Source organism: Heloderma suspectum, chromosome 2 (genome assembly GCF_057233095.1).
Source record: "Heloderma suspectum isolate Gila_16-S chromosome 2, 16-S_ref, whole genome shotgun sequence".
Classification (NCBI taxonomy): Eukaryota; Metazoa; Chordata; class Lepidosauria; order Squamata; family Helodermatidae; genus Heloderma; species Heloderma suspectum.
In genome coordinates, this window is record NC_139459.1 from 262,833,582 (window position 1) to 262,855,889 (window position 22,308).

The 22,308-nt window shown below is 43.7% G+C and overlaps 1 protein-coding gene across 10 annotated transcripts in view; it reads left to right on the forward strand.

Annotated features, from left to right (window-relative positions):
• SPOCK1 (SPARC (osteonectin), cwcv and kazal like domains proteoglycan 1) overlaps positions 1 to 22,308 on the forward strand; it is an 806,393-nt gene that overhangs the window by 770,085 nt on the left and 14,000 nt on the right. For 8 of the 10 annotated variants that reach the window (XM_084839028.1, XM_084839035.1, XM_084839036.1 and 5 more), the window contains 3 exons: positions 4,308 to 4,427; positions 15,736 to 15,957; positions 17,491 to 17,553. In XM_084839028.1, the coding sequence (XP_084695154.1) occupies positions 4,308 to 4,427; positions 15,736 to 15,957; positions 17,491 to 17,553 (405 nt within the window). The remainder of the gene's footprint in view (positions 1 to 4,307; positions 4,428 to 15,735; positions 15,958 to 17,490; positions 17,554 to 22,308) is intronic. The other 2 variants (XM_084839029.1, XM_084839037.1) reach the window with 1 other exon arrangement.

Here is a 22,308-nt window from a genome sequence, read left to right on the forward strand (position 1 = left end):
ACCAGACATGGAACAACCAAGTGGTTCAAAATTGGGAAAGGAGTACGACAAGGCTGCATATTGTCACCCTGCTTATTTAACTTATATGCAGAGTACATCATGAGAAATGCCGGGTTGGATGAATCAGAGGTTGGAATTAAGATTGCTGGGAGAATTATCAACAACCTCCGATATGCAGACGATACCACCCTAATGGCAGAAAGCGAAGAGGAACTCAAGAGCCTCTTGTTGAGGGTGAAAGAGGAGAGTGCAAAAGCTGGTTTGAAACTCAACATTAAAAAAACTAAGATCATGGCATCTGGCCCCATCACTTCCTGGCATATAGAAGGGGAAGAAATGGAAGCAGTGACAGATTTTACTTTCTTGGGCTCCAAGATCACCGCAGACGGTGACTGTAGCCATGAAATTAAAAGACGCTTGCTCCTTGGGAGGAAAGCTATGGCCAACCTAGACAGCATAGTCAGAAGCAGAGACATCACCTTGCCGACAAAGGTCCGTCTAATCAAAGCTATGGTTTTCCCAGTAGTAATGTATGGCTGTGAGAGCTGGACTATAAGGAAGGCTGAGCGCCGAAGAATTGATGCTTTCGAACTGTGGTGCTGGAGAAGACTCTTACGAGTCCCCTGGACTGCAAGGAGGTCAAATCAGTCCATCCTAAAGGAAATCAACCCTGAGTGCTCATTGGAAGGACAGATACTGAAGCTGAAGCTCCAATATTTTGGCCACCTAATGCGAAGAGAAAACTCCCTGGAAAAGACCCTGATGCTGGGAAAGACTGAAGGCAAAAGGAGAAGGGGATGGCAGAGGATGAGATGGCTAGATAGCATCACGGATGCAATGAATATGAACTTGAGCACGCTCCGGGAGAGAGCGCAGGACAGGAAGGCCTGGCGTGCTATGGTCCATGGGGTCACGAAGAGTCGGACACGACTGAACGACTGAACAACAACAACAACTTCCCAATGAGGCCTTCCTGGTGCCAACATTGTTTTCTTTTCAGCACCAGGTAAAGACCTTCCTCTTCTCACAGGCATTTAGCAACATATGATGGGATTTTAAACAAGTCTTGGATTTTTCTTATTGTTGATTGTTTAAAATTGTTTAGATATATGTGTGTCTCTGTGTGTGCTGTTTGTTATATGCTTATATGTAAATGGTTTTTATAATGTATTTTAAAGGTTTTTAGTCCTTGTAAGCTGCCCAGAGCTTCAGCTATTGGGCGGTATAGAAATGTAATAACTCAAATGAAAAGATTCTAGTTATCTTGGTTGCTGATAAACTGAACATAAGGCAGCCGTGTAATGCGGCTGCTAAAAAGCTAATGCAGACGTAGTCAGTATAAGCAGAACCACAGTGTCCAGAACACAAGAAGTAACAGTTTCACTCTATTGTGTTCTGGTCAAGTCACATCTGAATTTTTTTGTCCAGTTCTGGACTCATTTTATGACAGGCAGCAACAAACTGGAGAGCACCTAGGGGAGGGTGACAAGGACGGTGAGGGATCTGGAAGCAAGTCCTACAACGAATGGTTGAAAGAGCTGGGTATGTTTAGCCTGTAGAAGAGAAAATTAAAGGGAGCTATGCTAGCGATCTTCAAATACCCAAAGGACGGTCATGCGGAAGACTTGTTCTCTGTTTCTCCAGATATGAATGGTTGAAAATGGCAGAGAAACAAATTTTAGCTAGTAAGAGCTGTTCTTCACTGGAGGTGTTTAAGCAGAAGCTGGTTGACTCTCTGTCAGTGATGCTGTAGTTGCATCTTGCATTGCAGATCTTGCATTGAGAAGGGAGTTGAACTAACGGGGGTCCCCAACATTTTTGGGTTGGTGGCACATTTGGAAATTTGAGAGAACGTTGTGGGTGTTCTCACAAAATGGCTAACATGGTGAGTGTGGCCAACTGGCCACACTCATTTCCCAGAAGAAAGAACAGTGAGATTAAAAGAAAAGTAACTTGCCCAAGAACCTAAATACAAGGCAGAGGTGGGTCTGAGCTCCAAAACACAAAACCGCTCTTTTGAATCCAGTTTTTTCTTCTCCATTTCACAGAAGGCAAACTAATGAGGCTCAGGGACAAGTAACTTGGCCAAAAAACAGTACAAGTTAGAGATGGGGTCTGAGCCTTCAAATGTCAAATCACATATTTCCCCCCACAAAGCACAACAAAATACCCATTTAATAGAAGGCAAACTGATGATGCTCAGAGACACACACACACACACCATGCTAAAACAAATCAGCCAACTAGCTAACGCAAACACACATGCACAGCAGCACAGGCAAAACACCCTCCGTGTAGGGATGTCAGAGAATTCCGCGACGGATCTCAGTGAAATCCATCGCGGAATGGCCTGCCACCCCCCACCCCCCGCGGATCCCCCCCGGGACGCGACTTACCTGGGGTGGATGTTCCGGATGGCGGCGGCTCCAGCAGCGGCTTCGGCAGCGGCAGCGGCTGGTCTTCCGAACAGCTGCCGCCGCCGCCATTTGCAGTCTGTGTCTCCCCCCCCCCCCCATAGACGTGATAGGCTATGTAAAGACTTACGTAGCCTATCACGTCTGGGTTTTTTAAAAAAAAATGCATATGCAAATGGCGGCAGCTACGGCCGCCGCCATTTGCATTCCTTATTTTTCACCATCTTAGTCTACGTCAATATTTACGTAGACTAAGACGAAGAAAAGAAAGGGGAACGCAAATAGCGCCCACTACGCTATTTGCGTTCCCCTTTCTTTTCTTTGTCTTAGTCTACGTAAATATTGACGTAAACTAAGACGGTGAAAAATAAGGAACACAAATGGCGGCAGCCTTAGCCGCCGCCATTTGCGTACGCGTTTTTTGTTGTTGTTGTTACCCAGAGCCCTCTGCGGCTGGAAATCCGGCTGCGGACGGCCCTGGCCTGGGCCTGGCCGGCTGCTCCGCGGAGGACAGCCGGCCATCGAGGATTCCGGGGGGGAGGACAGAACGCCTCCCCCCCCGAACAGAATCCATGAAAAGGTAAGTCACTTTCGTACATCACTATCTCCGTACGCTCCACACCCCTCCTCCTACCAGCTTAATTGTTTCTTGTTCCGAGTGGCTGGTCATAATTCAGAACAAAGCACTGGGCTGCAGCCATCCACCAACACACCAAGAGTAACGAAAATGTTTCTTTGGCTCCTGAGCAGACTTCATAGATGAAGTCCACTTTTTCTGAACTTTCTGATATGATCTTCAGTTGTCTTCGTTCATGCAACTGAATTTGACTTTGGCTTTGATACATTATTCTTGTGTCAGCAATCTCTGACTTTTTTCCATTCTATTTCTCCATTTTAAATTGCCAGCTCCTTGGGGTAAATAAGGACCTGTCTTCTTAGCTTTGCAAAGCAGAGTAACATTCATGGGAGGGTATCAAAGAGAGCTGAACGGACTGTTCTAATATATGCAGTAAACAGGGATGCTGTATTCTGGATTATTTTTTGAAGCATGTCCAGTGCCACAGGAGAAATGCCGTTTTTTGTATTTGAAGAAATGTTATTTAAATTTTAGAATCAGTTAATGGCAAAGATGATAAAATAGCTTCCGTCTTTGAATTCAAACACTAGAACAATACAACCCTAGAACATTATTTTCATCAGGAAGCACTGTCTAATTTTTCTCCCCTCTAATAAATACTGGATTCTGCTGGGCACTAATGTCTTGGCAGAAATTTATGAGAACAAATTAGATGTTTCGCAATAAATTATAATTATAAATAATTATAAGGGAAGCAAGCAATGGGTGCTTTTATCTAGATAACATGAAGAATCAGTGATAGCCTTAAGAAACTGCAAAGTCTTATTTGCCATCAAATTGGAAAACATGACAGCTTCCATTAAAAGAAAGGTTTCCTATTGCCATGACAATAGCTTTAAACTAAACCAAAGAGGGGTTATTCCCAGGGTCTTGTTCTAATACCAAAGCTGGGTGATTCTGTTTTTTTCCTACTGCTGTTTGATTGATGTTCTGTCTCAGAAGACCTAAAAGGTGACAACCCATGCCAAAAAATTCCCACATATTTCTGAGAAGCAACGGATGATGGATTTGTGTCCAGATTGTACACCATAAATTACGTCTCCCACTTAGGCAGTATTCAAGTAGAATAATAAATCTTGTCTTCCTACTTCGTATTTTCTTGATAGTTTGTAGCCATTTGACCTGCTGTTCCTTGTCTCTTTGCAGTTCAAAGGTCCTTCAGTCCAAGTTTATTCTTCAAGAAGTAAACAATAATCAGCTTGTATTAGGTTATGTCTAACACGTTCTCACTTCTTTAATTGTTGTCATTTTCTTAGCAGCTTGCACAGACAAGGAGCTGAGGAACCTCGCATCCCGTCTAAAAGACTGGTTTGGTGCCCTTCATGAAGATGCAAACCGTGTGATCAAGCCAACAAGCTCAGATTCAGCACAAGGCAGTAAGATGACAAATCTAAAAATAAAGTCTGAGATACGTTCACAGGTTCAGCATCAGTAACAATTGCAATGACAGCTAATGTAAATCCCTTTGCCCATACTTCTCATATTTTGACCCCATCCCCTCCTTCTCTTTTCTTCTTGCATAAAAACAGGGTTAGAAATTTTGCCAGCATTTCCATACTATGATGAATCAAGAAACTGGAAGGTACCTAACAGATCATCTGTCCAAGGAAAGCAACCTTCAATAAATTAAAGAGATAAGATAGTATCTTACATAATGACACCGTATTTTGTCTTTCAGCACTAAGCATTCCAGGTTGCATACTGCTGTCCTTTGGGCACAAATGAGAAAGCAAAATTAAAATAGAAAATCCACAGAAGTCAACTTCACACTTTATAGACCATAAACAAATCATGAGAATATCCTATCAGCTTTAAGGCAGTCAAGTCAGGCTACAGCAGAGGTGAGAAGAAAGTAGGTCTCCGGATGTTTTGGACTTCAGCTCCCAGCATTCCTTACCGTTAGCCATGCTGGCCAGTGCTGCTTCTGGGAGATGAAATCCAAAACATCAGCAGATCTGCCTTCTACCCACCCCTTGGCTACAGTGTTCGGAAGTGCGACATGTACTTCGAGCACCCCAAACCTTGTCTCCCCTAAGACAAGCACGTGATCACCCAAGAGATCCACATTCAGGATGGCTAGCCTCCATGGATTTTACTGTTATAATTGGGGTGGGGTTCAGGGCAGTCCATAAATGCAACAGGACACTTCAGGGGTATCTGACCAAGGCATTCCTATAATTATTTGCAGCAGCTCATTGTCTGTTCTGTCCCAGCCCACCCAGGTGATTGGCACTGTGAACATGAAACCTCAGAGCCAATAAGAGCTCATTATGCAGGGTGGTGACAGGAGATTAAGCAACTCTGAAATCTCACACTGGTACCATCAAGCTCATGAGGTAGGGTGAAGTTCCAGACTCTAAAGCTAAGGTGCTTTTATAGCCCAATGAGTGGTTTGGAAGGTGGTGGTATTTTGTCTCCTTTACATAAAAAAATAAGAAGAGCCCTGCTGGATCAGATGCCCCTGGGAAGCCCACAAGGAGGACCTGAGGGCAGTAGACCTCTCCTGCTCATGTTCCCCAGCAAGCAACTGGCATTCAGAGGCATGCTGTCCCTGATCCTGGAGGTAGCATGTAGCCATCATGACTAGTAGCCACTGATAGCCTTTGATCCTCCATGAATTTGCCTAATCACCACATCTTCTAGCAGCCAGTTCCATAGTTTAACTGTGAGCTTGTCTATGGAGCAAGGGCAGGTAAGGGGAGCAATTATGCTCTCTTGCCTGAGGGCCCACAAAGTCTTGAATCTGGCAGGCACTGAGCTAGGGCCGAGCACAGCAGAAACAGGACTTCTGCTGCCCTGCTGACATTCCAGTGACTGGCAGTAGGCAGCAGGCAGGGAGCCGAAAAATAAAAGAGCTCTGCCAGCCTTGTGACTCCTTTCCCCCAGCTAGGGGCGGCAGATTTTGCTGAAACAGAGTGAAATGTCAGCAGCCTCCCACTTATTCTCCACAGAATTTGTCAAACTTGGGCAATTTTTCAATCTGTAGGTCAAAAATTCACAGCAGGCTTTATGTGCTGCAAATATCCTCATGACAGGCCTTAGATTGGAAACATAATTTTAACAGAAAGCTTTTTTAAAAAAAAAATCATTGATTATGACGCATGCAAGCCCCTGTCTCTGAGTAAGAAACAGTGAGCTGTTTTCTGTGTAAATGCATCTATTTTATTGGGTTAATGAGTATAGAGAGAAGGGGGATTGCAGGCAGGCCTCATTGTTACCATGGAGCAATATTCCTGTTTAGAAGCTATATATGTGTAACTGTATCTGGTTGGGCCTAATATCAGTTTAAATTATTTAAAAGAGCAAACTGCATCTTTAATCATTCATGAAATTCAAAAGGGCACTTGGGTAGTCCAGACGGATATTCCAAGCCACTTGAATAGCATGCCTTTCCAGTAATTCCACACAGGAGCCTAAATCACACAAAAGGCAGATCTCATGTTCCTGGATTGCACCACCTAAAGTTGTAGGTGGCAGAATCACATAATGGAATGTTCTTTAACATACCCACCCGCTACCCCCAGCTAGGGACGGACGTGTCAGCCCATTTCTGGACGATTGCAGTTCTGCATCTGTTGATTCATAATCTGTTCTATCCCATTTCCGCATTAATCTGTGTGTCTATTTAAAGAAACACACACACACATTAAAATTCATCTATCATATTTTCTCTAAAAGCAAGCCTTTGTAAACATATTTTATAAAATATGCATTTGGTATGTGTGTTTTTTTAACAGAGAACTGAATCACAAAATTCAGAGAAGTGTTTTCCAATCCTCACGTTAATTCAGGAAATGCAGATTAGAATGCATTTTGAATGGTCTGCTTCACAATGTGGACTGAACAAAATCCTTGAACATTCCTATTCCCTGCACATGTAAAACTAGGTATTGGGGTAAGGGTTCTAGCTTAACTGTTTCTTTAGTCTGCTGTAGATTCCCCATCTCCCCAAACAGAAGAATTCAGCCATATGACCAGTGGAGGCTGGTGGCTCCAATTTCAGTGGGGCTGTGAATCCATTCTGGGTTTCAGTCACAACCAGCTAGAACTGTAAAGGAGCATTCCAAGGTGCTGAACCTATTTTGGGGATAGGTTTCAGCACCTTGGATAGCTCCTTTAGAGTTCTGGCTTGTTCTGATTGAAAGCCAGCATGGATACAGAGCCCCACCACAATCAGAGCCTCCAGCCTCCACTGCATATGCCCCATCCACCTGGATTTACCACTTCAGTGCTTTTTGCGTGAACTAGTTTTTTCTGAATGGAGAACTGTGCCCATGAATGGCATTCTGCTTGCATTTGCCTCTGCAGATGTCTGATCACTTCATTGACATGAACTGTCAGGTTATGGCGCATGAGAAGCATGTGCTTTTTCTGTGCAATCTATTTTAAGTATCCCCATATGGTTTTAAAGCAATTTACAGATGGTGGGAAATGATGGCTAAGATTTCTTTGAGCACATCACATCTGGAAAAGATGTTCCACTGAAATTTCTCTATGCTACGTTACGCTGCTGAGGTCTTGCTGTGAGTGTAAATAAAATAACTGGATGGATTAAATTTATCTGCACACGAACAAAATAAAGACAATTATTTTCTTCATCTCCTACCACGAAACAGGAATATTGACATAGTTTTAAACTTTGACCTTCGTCCATTGTAATCTTGCTTTCTGTCTGGTTTAGACAAAGCTCCATTCTTTTATTTTTTGCAAGCGAAGAAATTCTAAGTCAGTCTCTGCAATATTAGCACATGATTGGGAGCAGGGTGACCTGACAGATACTTGGCAGGGTCAGAGTCAAGTAGCGCTGCACTTCTGAATTCATTCCACTTAGAATTTGTTCAGAGGACGTCTGCTCTCCTGATCTTGTTTCTGTTTTGAAGTTCAGAAATCATGTTTCCTGAAATGATTTTTTTTAATGTTGTGTAGTGCCACTGAAAATCCTTTATTCCTCCTTTACACTCTGCTTGTTTACTCAGAAGACAGTCCTACTGTGTTCAATGGGGCTTACTCCCTAGCAAGGGTATTTGGATGGCATCCTCAGTATAACTATGATTTAACTTCTTCAAAACACTCTAAGCCCTGCAGAAGTTAGTTAATTCTCTGGCCTGCAGGCCCCTGATTCAATTATTTGTGATACAAGACACGGCATTCACAATGGCACGTGAGCAAGTGTTCTGGATGGAATAGCGACATTCTTTTGAAAATCTTGCCCAGGGTCACCTTGTCATCTTCCTTTTGGCTTGCCCCTTCCACTGTCACTCCGATCTTGTGATTTGTTTCTGGGATGTAAGCTCTGATGCATACACAGCTTCATTACCCTCAGTTCAGTTGTGGGAGCTGCTCCGTGCACCCGGCCCCATTGTGCATGCCCAGTTCTTTAACCAATGAAGCAAATGAGGAAGCCACGTCATCTGCAGGTATTGGAGCCCCCATCGAGCTGTGGTTGAAGACTATAACTTGAGTCGCCAGATTCAATATTGGGAAAGCCTCTTTTGAAATTACCCCAGGAATGTACAGATGTCTGTATACATTTTGGCACCCAGTGTCCTGTTTATCAAATCGTGGTATTTTGTCACGATCTATGGTCTGAACCGATATTTCTGATGATGATTACACCAGTGATGTGGGAAGGGTCCTTATATTGCAGAGAAAGCTCCCATACAGCATGGGTAACATTCTCATTGAAATCAAAGGGACTTAAATGTGTTTAACTTTGGCTGGATAGTGCCCAATATTTCTTTCAACCAGTATTTTATGCTAAAAATGTAATGCATACCAAGGATGTGGGATGTAGAATTAGTTAATTTATCATTCACATTGTGGGACTTATGAGCTGGAGCAAGTTTTGAGTTGAGTTCTTATGCATCGCAGAGCCTCATGTGGTGCAGAGTGGTAGGTGGCAGTATTGCAACCGAAACTTTCCCCATGACCTGAGTTCGATCCCAGCGGAAGCCGGGTCTCAGGTAGCCAGCTCAGGTTGACTCAGCCCTCCATCCTTCCAAGGTCGGTAAAATGAGTACCCAGCTTGCTGGGGGAAAGATAGTCACAACTGGGGAAGGCAATGGCAAACCACCCCGCTACAGTCTGCCATGAAAATGCCAGCGCAAGTGGCATCCCTCTAGGGGTCAGTAATGACCCAGTGCTTGCACAGGAGGAACCTTTCCTTCTTATGCATCTGATGGTACAGTACAACATTTCTTGTGACAAAGGTGGTCATGCTTAGTTTCTGATAGGGATGTACGAAACTCCCCTTACCTGGCTCCGCCGGGTTCCACTGGGGGGGGGAGGCGCTCCATCCCTCCCCCCAGAATCCTGGCCGGCCAGCTCCACCAGCAGCTGGACATCCAGCCGCTGGCTAGCAGGGACGCAAATGGCGGTGGCCGTAGCCGCCGCCGTTTGCGTCCCTGTAGTCAGCCGTGATAGACTACGTAAAGGCTTACGTAGCCTATCACGTCTGGCTTAAAAAAAACTTTTAAAAACGCGCGTACGCAAATGGCAGCGGCTACGGCCGCCGCCATTTGCGTTCCTTATTTTTGCCCGTCTTAGTCTACGTAAATATTTACGTAGACTAAGACGGTGAAAATAAGGGGGAACGCAAATAGCGTCCGCTATTGCGTTCCCCTTATTTTCGCCATCTTAGTCTACGTAAATATTTACGTAGACTAAGACAGGCAAAAATAAGGAATGCAAATGGCGGCGGCCATAGCCACCGCCATTTGCATACACGCGGGGGGGGTTGTTTTTTTTAAGCCAGACATGATAGGCTACGTAAGTCTTTACGTAGCCTATCACGTCTTGTTAAAAAAAAAAAAACCTCCAGACTGCAAATGGTGGCAGTGGCAGCCGGTTGGAAGACCAGCCACCGCCGGAGCCACTGCCGCTGCCACCCGGAAGATCCGCTCCAGGAAAGTCTTGTCCCGGGGGGGATCCATGGGGGGGCGGGGGGTGGCAGGCCGTTCTGCCACAGATTTCAGGGGGCCGAATGCACTGGCATTCGGCCTCACCATGATCCGTGGCGGAATTCTCTGCCATCCCTAGTTTCTGATACTGAGACGTATAGTAAATGAGACAGCCTCTCAAAGTCTGGCAGTTTTGGGGAGCAGTGTTCCTTTATTATAACTCAGGTTGATGTTCTATAGAATACCTACTGTATAGGGGGATTTACATTATGGAGCTAAATGTATCAGATATCTAAACAAAGATAACACATTATTCCATGCAGGATACGGAATAATGGGCTCAAGTGACAGGAAGCCAGATTCCGGCTGAACATCAGGAAAAATGTCCTGACTGTTAGAGCAATACGACAATGGAACCAATGACCTAGGGAGGTGGTGGGCTGTCCCACACTGGAGGCATTCAAGACGAGGCTGGACAGCCATCTGTCGGGGATGCTCTGACTTGGATTCCTGCATTGAGCAGGGGTTTGGACTCGATGGTCTTATAGGCCCCTTCCAACCCTACTATTCTAGGATTCTATGATCCTCTGATATATTTCCTGTAGCTTCCCAAAAGTCACTCCCTGGCTTAAATATGTGCCTTGAATAGAATGCATTGTTTACTTTAAGTTCAACTTGTTTAGAAAGAGACAACAAAGTGTATTTAAGCCTTAACATTTTTGGACTTGGCGGTTGACATAGACCTGCCAAACACTGATTTATTAAAAGCAACTTTTATCTACAAGCAATCTGAAGTTGAAATGGAAACTTGCTGCTGTATCTCAGCATCATAATATGCTGAAAGGCATTCCTAGTGTTAACCTTTTCAACAGTAATCTCTCTCTCTCTCTCTCTCTCTCTCTCTCTCTCACTAAAATTTTCATAAGACCTCTCTAAATGCCTGCAAATCAAAGTAGTGGATGAACATTTTCTAGTAGAAGGCTGAGAAAAAAAAGAAACTATTCTGTACTTATACTGATAGTGTTATACAGCTAAATCTTAGGGAAACACAATTAGCATCTTCTAGTTTCCATATTTTGCATTTATGGTGCAGCATAACACAGTTATTGTGTCCATATTAATTACAATGTTCACTTAGTCTCTCTTCACACCTAGCATTTTATCCCACTACAAACTGGTCCTTTTGATTCTAGACCTTTCCGGGATTTACACTGACCCTGTATACAGGCATCTCTCATAGCAAGTCCCTCCGCATTATATCTTTTCATGGCTGGGCCGAGCTGCATGGAACAATCATGCCAGAAGGGGGCTACTGGCTCCATACCCTCTCCCCCCCCGACTGTTGGTTCCTGTAATGTGATAGATGGCTCCGTCCCATCCCTCCACAGCAGGTGGGAAGTCGGAAGCAGTTCTAGTGGCCTGGATAGGGGGCTATGGGAGCTGGTCCCCTCCTTCCTCTGAGGGAGAGTCTTCTCGATCGCTTACCCCGAGGTTGCTGGCACTGCTAGTCCTTCTCTGCTAAATATGTCAGTGTGTGATGGAATTGAATACAGTATATTGCTTGCGCTACTGAGTTTAAAGGGAATACTGATTTCTGGGTCCCCAAGTATGGAAGTAAGAAATCCACAAATGCACTTGTATACAGCCAATGCACCAAGCCATCCCTAGCAGCCCGCCCCTGGGTGACCACTTCACAGGGACACTTTCTTCATTAGACCTGGCTTGCTCCTCCCCCCCCCACTGTTGTTGCTCTTCCCCCTTATTCTGCCTTTCCAACAATCCTGCAAGGTGGGCTAGGAGAAGAGCTGCTGGCTGCCTGGCTGGCTGGCTGGCTGGCTGGGAAAGCGTACTATGGAAAACCACCTCAACATTACTGCCTTATCTAAAACAACTCCACACCCCAAAAGGAAACTATTAAAAATGGCCATTCCAAGCTCTGCATGATGAATTTATTCAGGGGAGGAGAAAAAGCACCTTTAATACCCATTGAAGTCCTAACTGTCAAGCCTTTGTCCTGTATGGCTGAGAAGGGAGACTTCCCCATCACCTGGGAGGAAAAAAGCCCATCAAAAGGTGAGCAAAAGGGAGAAGAAGCAGTCATTGATGTCAATGGGAGGGGGAAGTTCAAAGTTAATGCATTGAAGGGGATGGGAGACCTTAAGACTGTTACTCTAAGTAGACTTACAAGGCATTCCTACGCATGCCTACTCAGAAGCAAGCCACACAGATTTCAGTGGCACTTACTCCAAGGAAGGGAAAGCCTTACAGCCAATGCATTTACTCAGAAGTAAGCATTACTGTGCTCACGGTGATCTTGGAGCCCGTAGTGGAATGGGAAAGAGGCAGAAACAGTCACTGGAAGCAGGGTCAGTGACCTGCCCTCCCTTCCCACCAATTTGTTGTCATGACATTGTTATTCAACACCGCCCAGCAACACCCCCTAGCACAGGCCCACACAAAGCAGGACAAAGCACTAAACGGGAAATACACAGGGGGGAAATGATGATTTCAATTGCAAGCACATAAAATGCTGGGTTTTCCCCGTTCTCAGATAACACAGAAAGAGGGAAGGAAAGTTGTGAGATAGCAGCCGGAGAGCAGCGGCATCATGTAAAGCTCCTGTGAAAACGAGTGATTAAAGAAGAACCATCCTAGTAAAAAAGGCAGATGTGAAGAGAGCCCTAGTGTAGTTAAGTGCTTGTATTCAGATTGCATGCTGCAGTAATGTGATTAATATCCAAGCATCTACTTCCTTCACTGGAGATGACAGATGTAAGATGTACAGAGCGCTAGAGCTGATCTGGAAGCATCTTCATTTCATTCAAACTGAGCATACCACCTCTTCTTCAGTGTCAAGCTAAAATTAAAGATTCTGTAAGTTTTCAGAACCCAGATAGGCATGGTGCTAAACTCACTCCTCCCCTGGTCCCCAGGTGTAACAAGAAACTTCCTCCACTTCAATCCCCAGAGCACCTTAAAGAAAACATTTTTTTCTTTTATTTAAAGGGCAACAATTAAACGCACATTTATTGCCACTTTTCAAAATTCAAAAGGGCAACATCCCACCTTAACACAAGGGGAATAACAATATTAATGGGTAAACTAGCATTTGAATTGGTGGTATGCACGTCTACAATTTCTGTTGCAAAACCAAGATCAGTCTGCAGCTGAGAGATGCATTGTGAGCTCTTCTCTGTTATGTATGTCTTCACTCGTATCTATATTAATAGAGTTGTATTGTATCCTAAACAAAGGGTTTAGGATTCAGGTTATTTTGATAACTATACCATGTTAAGGTCCAATTTGCACATACTTGCTCATTGTTAGCTGTCTCATCACTAGATGAATTTCAACTAAATGTGGAAACTGTGTCCATTCAAAAGTGTTGTGTTTGAGCTGACATCAGGTGATAACAAAGCTTCTCTGGCCAAGTTCTATGGTCCCATGTTTCCCCAGTAACATCTATAGCAAGGAACCACATAGGTCTCATGACTGAGACTAAATCCCTCTTATGAGATCACTATGGAGAAGTGGCTCCCATACTTCATGAAACTAATTGTATGCCCTAGTGACTGATATATGAGGTCTGATTCACACACACATGCATGTTATCACTTGATGGTGCAATCAATGAGTGAACATAAGAAGAACTTTGCCAGATCTGACCAAAGTCCTACCCAGTCCAGCATCCTGTTCACCACAATGGTCAACCAGATGCCTATGGGAAGCCCCCAAACAGGACGTGAGGGCAATAGCTTTCTTCTGGTGTTGTTCCTCAGCAACTAGTATTCAGTGGCATGCCGAATAATAAACATACACAGCTTTGAATACATTTAACAAAAAGCAGTCTAGGAATGCCATAAGTCTATCAACTACTCTTCGGTTCTCTTACACCCTAATTCAAGAAATGTCTGTGTTTGCTTAGTGAGCCAAACCTTTTCTTCTCCAAGGTTATCCAGAACAAGCATCCTGGCTAATGTGAGCAGGATCCTAACCTCATTTTTGCACTACATTTCCTTTTTGTTATACTAAAGCCCAACCACGTAATACACCACAAGAAGGAAGCAAAGTACCTGCAAGTTCAGAGACTTTTGTTCTCAGACCCCAGTCTTTACTGTCTTTAGCTTGGCCTTGGAGACAGTTACGTTATCTGCTAAAGGTAGTGTGCTATAAAATAGCATTAATATTTGCATTACCTAGACCCCTCTTGATGGTTCTTTGGTGTCACCAAAAACCGCAGCTGGAGCTAAAGAGCCTGATTTCCAGTGTGAGGCCTTTCTTCTCCTTCAGATTAACACTAGATAGACTGCAGCACCATTTTAGACTTTCAGGGCAATTCAACCTGAGCGATGGGGGTTTTTTTTCCAGTTACAAAGAGGCATCTGGTAATGGGGCTTGACACGCAAAGCAGAAGAGTCTGCTATGTAGCTCTAAATGTAAGAAAAATCTTCGTTTTATACACTGTCAGGAAATGACAGCTTTACAACAAAGTGGACAGATAGTTCTGTTGACTGGTCATAATAAACAGTAACCTAATGCACTATTTGCTACCATCTTGTCTGGTCAAGGTTTGAAAAACCTGTGTCAGTAGAGAGGGGAGGCATGTTGGGTACGCAAACCTGGCTTTCTAGACATTGCTGAGACATTTTGACAAATTATGTGTCTTGTTTAACCCTGAGGAAAGCTAAAAAAGCAAGGTGATACAAGATAAGATGTGAGTGGGGTAGTGTAGGTCCAAAAGGAAGATTTGTAACATGTTATGAATGGGGGGTGAGCGGGGGGATCCAGGATTACAAGTAGAGATGCTACAGTTTTTGAAGAAGAATCTCTGATTCTAGGCAATTTGAAAATATAGTGGACGCATTCTCTCAAGGTGCTGCTCCTCCTAACAATGTGGGGCAAGGGGAGCAGCTCGGACCCATTCTATTGTGCCTGTGACCGAGACCCAGCTGCAAATCCCTTCCCCAGTGGCATTTTTCATTGCTCAGTTTCCTTGACCTCCTTTGGAAGTAAATCTTTGGCTAGAAAACAGGATAATAAAGAAAATGAGTATACTGCATGTACAGATGGACAGAGAAGATAACATTGGATTCTGAATACAAAGAGGCTTTAATGAACTGTAAGATAGGGGTGGACGAACCGGTGAGGCTCGAGGTCATCGAAGTCCTCCAATTTCCTACATGAAGCTTGTTTCGCCTCATTCTTGTTCGTGAACGTGACCATCGTGTTTTTTTTTCCGAACAGGAGAAGTGCGCATTTTTTTAAAGCATGCACCCAAATGTGCACTTCCCCACCCCCGACTAAAGGGTGGAAATTTGTATTTTTTTAAAGTGCACATTTTTTTAAAGAAGGCATTTTTTGAATGTGATCAAGAATGTGCAAGCATTTTTATTAGAAATGCACTCCCATTCATGTTCAGGGTTGCAAATGGGGCAAGTTCTGATGATTTGCTAACAGAAACAAATTTCTCATACATCCGTACTGTAAACCTTCTTGCTTTGCCATACATGTTTATAAAGCAATAATGAATGGGTGTGACTCAGGTTGTTACCCATCTTTAAGATTTGCTCCACCATTGTTTTAGCCCGTATATTTCATTCATACTTAGTTCTGAATTGGACTCATGTTCCATTTTCTTACAAGACACAAAGGAAAGGTTAATCTGAAATCAACTTTGCCCCAGTTATCTGCAAGACTTGAGAACACAGTCAATTAGTGGGGATTCTTGTTTTCTAGACATACCATGTTTTGGCTTAGTTGGGTTTGTTTTCTCCTGCCTTTACAGGATTTGACACTAGCATATTACCAATCTGTAAGGATTCATTAGGCTGGATGTTCAACAAACTGGATATGAACTATGACCTTCTCCTCGATCACTCTGAGATTAATGCCATTTATCTTGATAAGTATGAGCCATGCATTAAACCGCTCTTCAACTCCTGTGATTCCTTTAAAGATGGGAAGCTTTCAAACAATGAATGGTGCTACTGTTTTCAGAAACCTGGAGGTAAGTCACTGAATTCTGTGCTAGACAATTGACTCTCCAATTCAGCACACTGAAGTTAAAATGTTTATTCAGAAAATCAGTTTGCAAGTAATATTAAAAGGCAAATAGGTTGTTATCATTTGTATAAGGCACATCACCATGCTTCCATAATAAAATTAATAAAGGGCTTATATAATTTACTACTTTGCAATAGTTTCTGCTTTAGGATGGTCCTTCCCATTTCTGCCTTCCAAAAACCTAAATACATATATGACGTTTTCTTTGTGCGGTTTCTTTGAAAGTTGTTTCTTTCAACTTTACACCATTATCTTTTTTACGGAGAGATTGCAAGGAGAGATTGAGAGGTAGTTTTGTGTGGCTTTTAGAGACAACAGTCAGACAGTCCCTAACACCTGCAAAGACAAATTCATCAAAGTTCCCCTCTTTTCTTTCTGCTCTTCTTCCATTCCCTATTTTCATCTCACAATTTGTTCATTCTTCCTTCCTTTTCCACTCAATTATCCTCTCAGCGTAAACATTTCCATATCTTTCTAATCCTGGCAGCCCTCTTTTTCCACACAGTTCTCTCCCTTGTCACCTGCATGTTACTTTTCTCTTTAATCTTTACATTTATGTTGTTTTCTTCACATCCTTCTTAAACCCAAACTTCTCTTTCCCTCCTCTATTTTGTTGCATGACCAAAAGTATGATTACACAGAAGAAATCCAGTCAGGTGTGCTTGAGCCCCACTGAAGGTCTAATAAGTACATGAGTAGGTTCCCATGTGGTAAAAGGTTCCAAACCTCTTCCCACATCTTTAAATGCACCCCCTGAGACACACCTACACCAACAAGCCCACCTGCCCTCCCTCCCCACCCCAGCTGCTGCCTTGCTCCAGATGGGGCCACCGTATTGCCCAAGAACAGCATCTGCTCTTGGTCCTGGAGAGCTTCCACTCCTGCATCAGGTATACATTGTTGTAAATAGTGCAGCAAGGTTTCAGTCTTCATGCACATCCAGCCATTGCTGGCATCATGTACCTGGCATTCCATCTGAACACACACAAGCCGTATGCTCTCTTCTTCACATGTAGGCCAAAGGCGTCTAGATCCCACCCGTAGCCTTCTCAGTGACTGCAAAGTGTATGTGTACGCCCTGGGAAACTTAGACCATGACTGCGACATGCAATGAGAACCTTGAAACTATTTCCGTTGCTATTAGCTTATTGCATATGTTATTGCTTATAATGTGAAAATTAGTCTATTAGCAAGCAGTAAATTAGCATCCTGGCTTTAGATCAGGCTGACAAAGGGAAGAAAAAACTGTTTATCCACCAAAATGGCCCCCAAACACTATTTTTAAGCATAGCATGTTGTGAATTTTTTAATTAGTAAAGCTAATGGCATACATTTGTTCTGCAGTACAGTACAAGCATATGTGGTTCGTTTGTTCCCAGGTGAGCAATAGACTACGTTGCCTGTCAATTGTGAAGCTAATCATTAGAGAATCTGTGCCTTACCATCTGGAAACTCACTCCCATATATTATGTTTTAGGTCTCCCTTGCCAGAATGAGATGAACAGAATTCAAAAGCTGGGCAAGGGGAAGAGCCTGATGGGTAAGTTCAGTTATTTGCCACTCACTCATTTCAACCACTAATTAAAGCTTCTGTTATTATGGTGATGTTATATTTCGAAATGGCTTCCCAGTTAGACAGTAATGGCAATGCCACTCCTGTTCTGTGCTTGCCACTTCATGGAATCATATAAATAATTGAACATCAGTTTATGCTAAACATGATCCATGACTTGGCATACTAGCTAACATTATACAAAACAGAGATTGTCTTTCCACTGAGAGCTCACATCAATTCCATTACATTGATACAGTGCGCAAATGTTATTCAGATTTATTTTATTTTCAGTGTCTTACAAATCTGAAGGTGTATGAAATAGCCTTGTTGGTTCCTCCCCCATCCCCAGAAGTCTAAATTGCACTTCTTAATGTGTTGTTATGATAAGCATATTAAAGCATTATTAATATGTGAGGCACATTGTGTGGTTTGGAAGCTGAAGAATCCATCTGTTAAACTACAGAATTATAATACTAATAGCTTGGGACACTATATGGACTTAAAACCTGTGAGGTAATTTGTTGTTCAGTCATTAAGTCATGTCCGACTCTTCGTGACCCCATGGACCATAGCACGCCAGGCCTTCCTGTCCCCTGCTCTTTCCCGGCGTGTGCTCAAATTCGTATTCATTGCATCAGTGATGCTATCTAGCTATCTCATCCTCTGCCATCCCCTTCTTCTTTTGCCTTCAATCTTTCCCAGCATCAGGGTCTTTTCCAGTGACTTTTCTCTTTGCATTAGATGGCCACAATATTTGAGCTTCAGCTTCAGTATCTGTCCTTCCAATGAGCACTCAGAGTTGATTTCCTTTAGGATGGACTGATTTGACCTCCTTGCAGTCCAGGGGACTCATAAGAGTCTTCTCCAGCACATTTCACTGCAATTGTCTTCCACATTTAGGGTGCAGTCCTACTGAGGTAGACATCAGCCTCCAAACTCAGAGGTTGATGCTTATCCAATGCAGGTCAGGCAGAGCACAGAGGTGATCTGTGCATTCTCGTGCATTCTCGGCTAGACGTGCGATTTCGCACATCTAGCCGGGGCTTTGGCGAGAGGGCAGGAACGGGCCTGGAGACCCTGTAGGAAGCAACGTAAAGCGGCTTCTGTGGTCTCCTGCCTGCCCCTGGGAACGCCCCCTTTTCACCCTCTCCAGGCTCCATTTCACAAGCACAGAGAGGGAGCCGCCACGGTTCTGCCCACACAAGCTGGGATGGGGAGTGTTGTGTGGTTTCCTGGCTCTGAGCGCCATCTACAAGCTTGGAGCCAGTGTACGGAAAAATCCTACGGCCTTCTAGACAGCGTCTAGCAGCCATAGGGTTGCTCTCTTGATAATTAAAGTAAAATAACACATAGGGAATTAATACAAATATAATTGCATCCGTCTAAAGTGGAAACTCATACTAAAACTCATACATAAGTTGAAAATAATGCAAATGGAAAAGAAAAACACCAGCCCATACCTCTATATAGTAACATTAAAGATTGGGGGTGGGGGGAGGTGAGGAGGCGAGATCTGTCTTTTCTTCAGGGATAGACAAGATTTTTATATGTGGAATTGTTCTGCAAATTATTGATGTTTCTGATATATTACATCTTTTGGTGAAATGGAAAAATATCCATCATTATGTGGATTGAGGGCCTGCATATTGTTAAGAACCAAGAGTAGCAAAGCAAAGCATGCACAGACACACTCTGGGATCCCTGTTATGGAGGCATGGCTACCCAGTGCAAAGGGTAGTGGCCAGGTTTTGCCCACAAGGCAATAGTGCCCCCAAGTGCAATGCTTTACTTTTTCCCCATAGGGATGAATAGCAGCCATTCTCTTAGACAGGAGAAAGTGAACAGGTGCTCAGAGAGGGTGGGGGATGAATCTGCCTTTTCCCCTGTGAACCCCATGATGGGTGGGGGGCAAGGGTCAGCTTTCACCCACTTTCAGCTGTGTCCCAGATTGCAATCTGAATATATCAAGCCTATAGTTGAAACAAATTGAGAGGGAGAGCAGTGTGCTAAATGCTTCCATGGTTAAAGGTGCTGGGTGAAGGAGCGATCCTCCACCCAGCGCCCTAGCCAGGGAGGCATCAGTGTACATGTGCTTTCCCCAGCCGAGGACATCCTGTGCACACTGGAGCCAGGTGCGAAGGGGACCGCTTCTGTCCACCCAGACTAGGGAAAGCCCAGGCAGAGTGAGGCTGAGCTGGGTCCCTGGCCAAAGTCCCAGGTGGATGATCCACCTGGTTCCTTGGCTGGGGACCAGATGTCATCAGGGGGCATGGCCATACACCCTGACATCATTTGACCCACTTACGGCTTGGAGGGGGGGCTATCCAGCCCCTTCCCCAGTCCAAACTACTTCCCCACCCAAGTTGTATGACCTTATACCTAAATGCATTGCAGCGATGGCAGTAGAGACCCTTGTCATGAATGCATGCTATTCGTAGTATTTAGGGAATTTATGAAATACTATGAAATTTATGAAATACCCTAAACAGTACAATACTGTGCAAAGTCACAGGAAATATTTTTAGGGGATGTCATAATTCCAGGTTTATTGCTGAGGCCTCAGCCAGCATGGCTAGCTGGGGCATACTGGGAGCTGTAGGACTTTTTTCTGTCTAATCATACATAGAATTGCACCCTAAGTCAATTTGTAACTGTAACCAGAGCTGGAGCTAAAGCAGATGAACAGCACTAGTCAAGTGGGACCAAGAGGGAGGAGATTATTAAATAACAGAGCTGGGGGACTGGGGGTGGTGGGATAAATATAGTGGTAGGAATGAGGATAGCTAGCAAACAAAGAAACATACATACTTTTTAAAATCCACATGTCCCAGGAATTCACCTACAATATGAAAAAGTACTGGTTCTGAAGATATTCTACAAGGTAAGTGGGCAGGCATCCAAAAAACCATTTCAATGTTGCAGTAACACTTTCCCAAATGACCACTTTGGCCAAATTGGGGAGGAATGATTTTCTCTTGAAAGCGGGAATGTGATTTCAGGACAGGAGCAGTTGGAGGCTTAACAACGTGGCTAGCATCATTTCAAAGATCTGTCGTGGGGAAACTATAGCCGGAGCCCTGCTCCGGATTCTACTGCTACAACCAATGGGTTCTACATTAAAAAAAGAAAGAAAGAAACACTTGCCACTAGAATAAGACTCCTAAGTGCCACCTTCCCCTGCTTCCAAAGTGATGTGAACTATTTCCCTTCTCCCGCAAAAGTGGCAGAATGCCCACCTGGTTGATGTCCTGTGAATGACGTGGCAAATGGGAGTGGGACATCCTGGGGCAGCCCTAGCAGTGGCAGTCAACTACAAAAAGGGTGGGGCTGAGTATACCATCTCTATTAGACCCTTGACAGTATTTTTGTAATCACAGATACTCACCTTCCGTTCACACGTATGGTTTCCTTCACTAAGCTTCTTAGCCCCATTACTTTAATGTACTTGAAAAGGCAAAGTTAAAAAGGTGTGATTTCCACCACCACTACCCCTGAGATCAAGTCAGATACAGGAAGATTATTTCAGATATTTATAAACCACATTTGTAACATTTAAAAATTGGGCACCTACTTTAATAACTGCAGTAGCTGAGATGGAAAATGCATTGATTTATAATGTACTAAATATATATGTGAGCGATTTCCCATTTCTGTGTCTTTTATGCAAGTAATGGCATTTGAGCAATGCATTTTCCTTCATTTTTCCCTCCATGGGAAATGGAGTGGAAATAGCCCTTTTGACATATATGCACACTCTGCAGAGATGCTCTATGTATGGAATTGGTGAAGGAAGACTCTTTTTTTTCTCTCTTTTTTTTGGAGCAGTAAATCATGTGGCATCTTTCTGACAAATGGGTAAGATATTTTCTTTAATATTGTTGGACACAGTAAAACGCTGCTTTTCTGTGCTTGAAACTGAAGCAAACAGCAGACAATGGAAATTACTGTACAGGCATCCATGGCGGATTCATGTAACTGATCTCCAGGGAGAAGTGGTTTATATTGCATCTATGCATTCAAGTGCATTTACATAGTATCTGCTGAAGCTGATGACTGAAGTAAACCAGATTTCTTGAGAAAGGGCTGCTTGGGTGAAGAGCCACAGTGATAAACAAATTAGCAGCTGTGAACCTCTTGTGAATAGCTCCAGTAATATTTAATATATGGAAACATCTTACAAACAGATGAGAAGTACCTTTGTCAGGGTTCCACTTATAACCTGGGGCAGCCTTCCTTTTAATCCAATTTCTTTTTTTACTGAAAGCAGCTCCCTGGCAGTTTTACCAGTGTGCCATGTCCCCCCCACACTAAATCTTAGGCATGCCTCTGTGACCTGGCAGTGATGTGGTCAAGGGGGTGGGAGGCCCCATTGCCTCTTGTTTCCCCAGTGGAAGTAGTTTTTCCCATTGAGAAAGTCCCCAGGAGCGCAGCAGCAACCCCTCACATTACCGCAGTAGTGGGGACACTCATTCGCCTTAGCTAGCCTGCTTTTAATCTTTAAAACATCTTCTGTGCATGTTTACTCAGAAGTAAGAAATAAATCTCACTCCCTTGCAGTGAAAGGGTTAAAGGGTAACTTCAGTAACTTGCCCTAAAGTGCTGTTTCGCAGGAATGATCTTTCAGGTTTATGGGAGTTTCTCATTGCAAGTGGGGAGAAGGAGAAAGGGAGAAAGGGGAGGGGAGGTTGGACACAATAGGCAAAACTGCACATATGGGGAAAATGGGGTGGGAGCAATCGT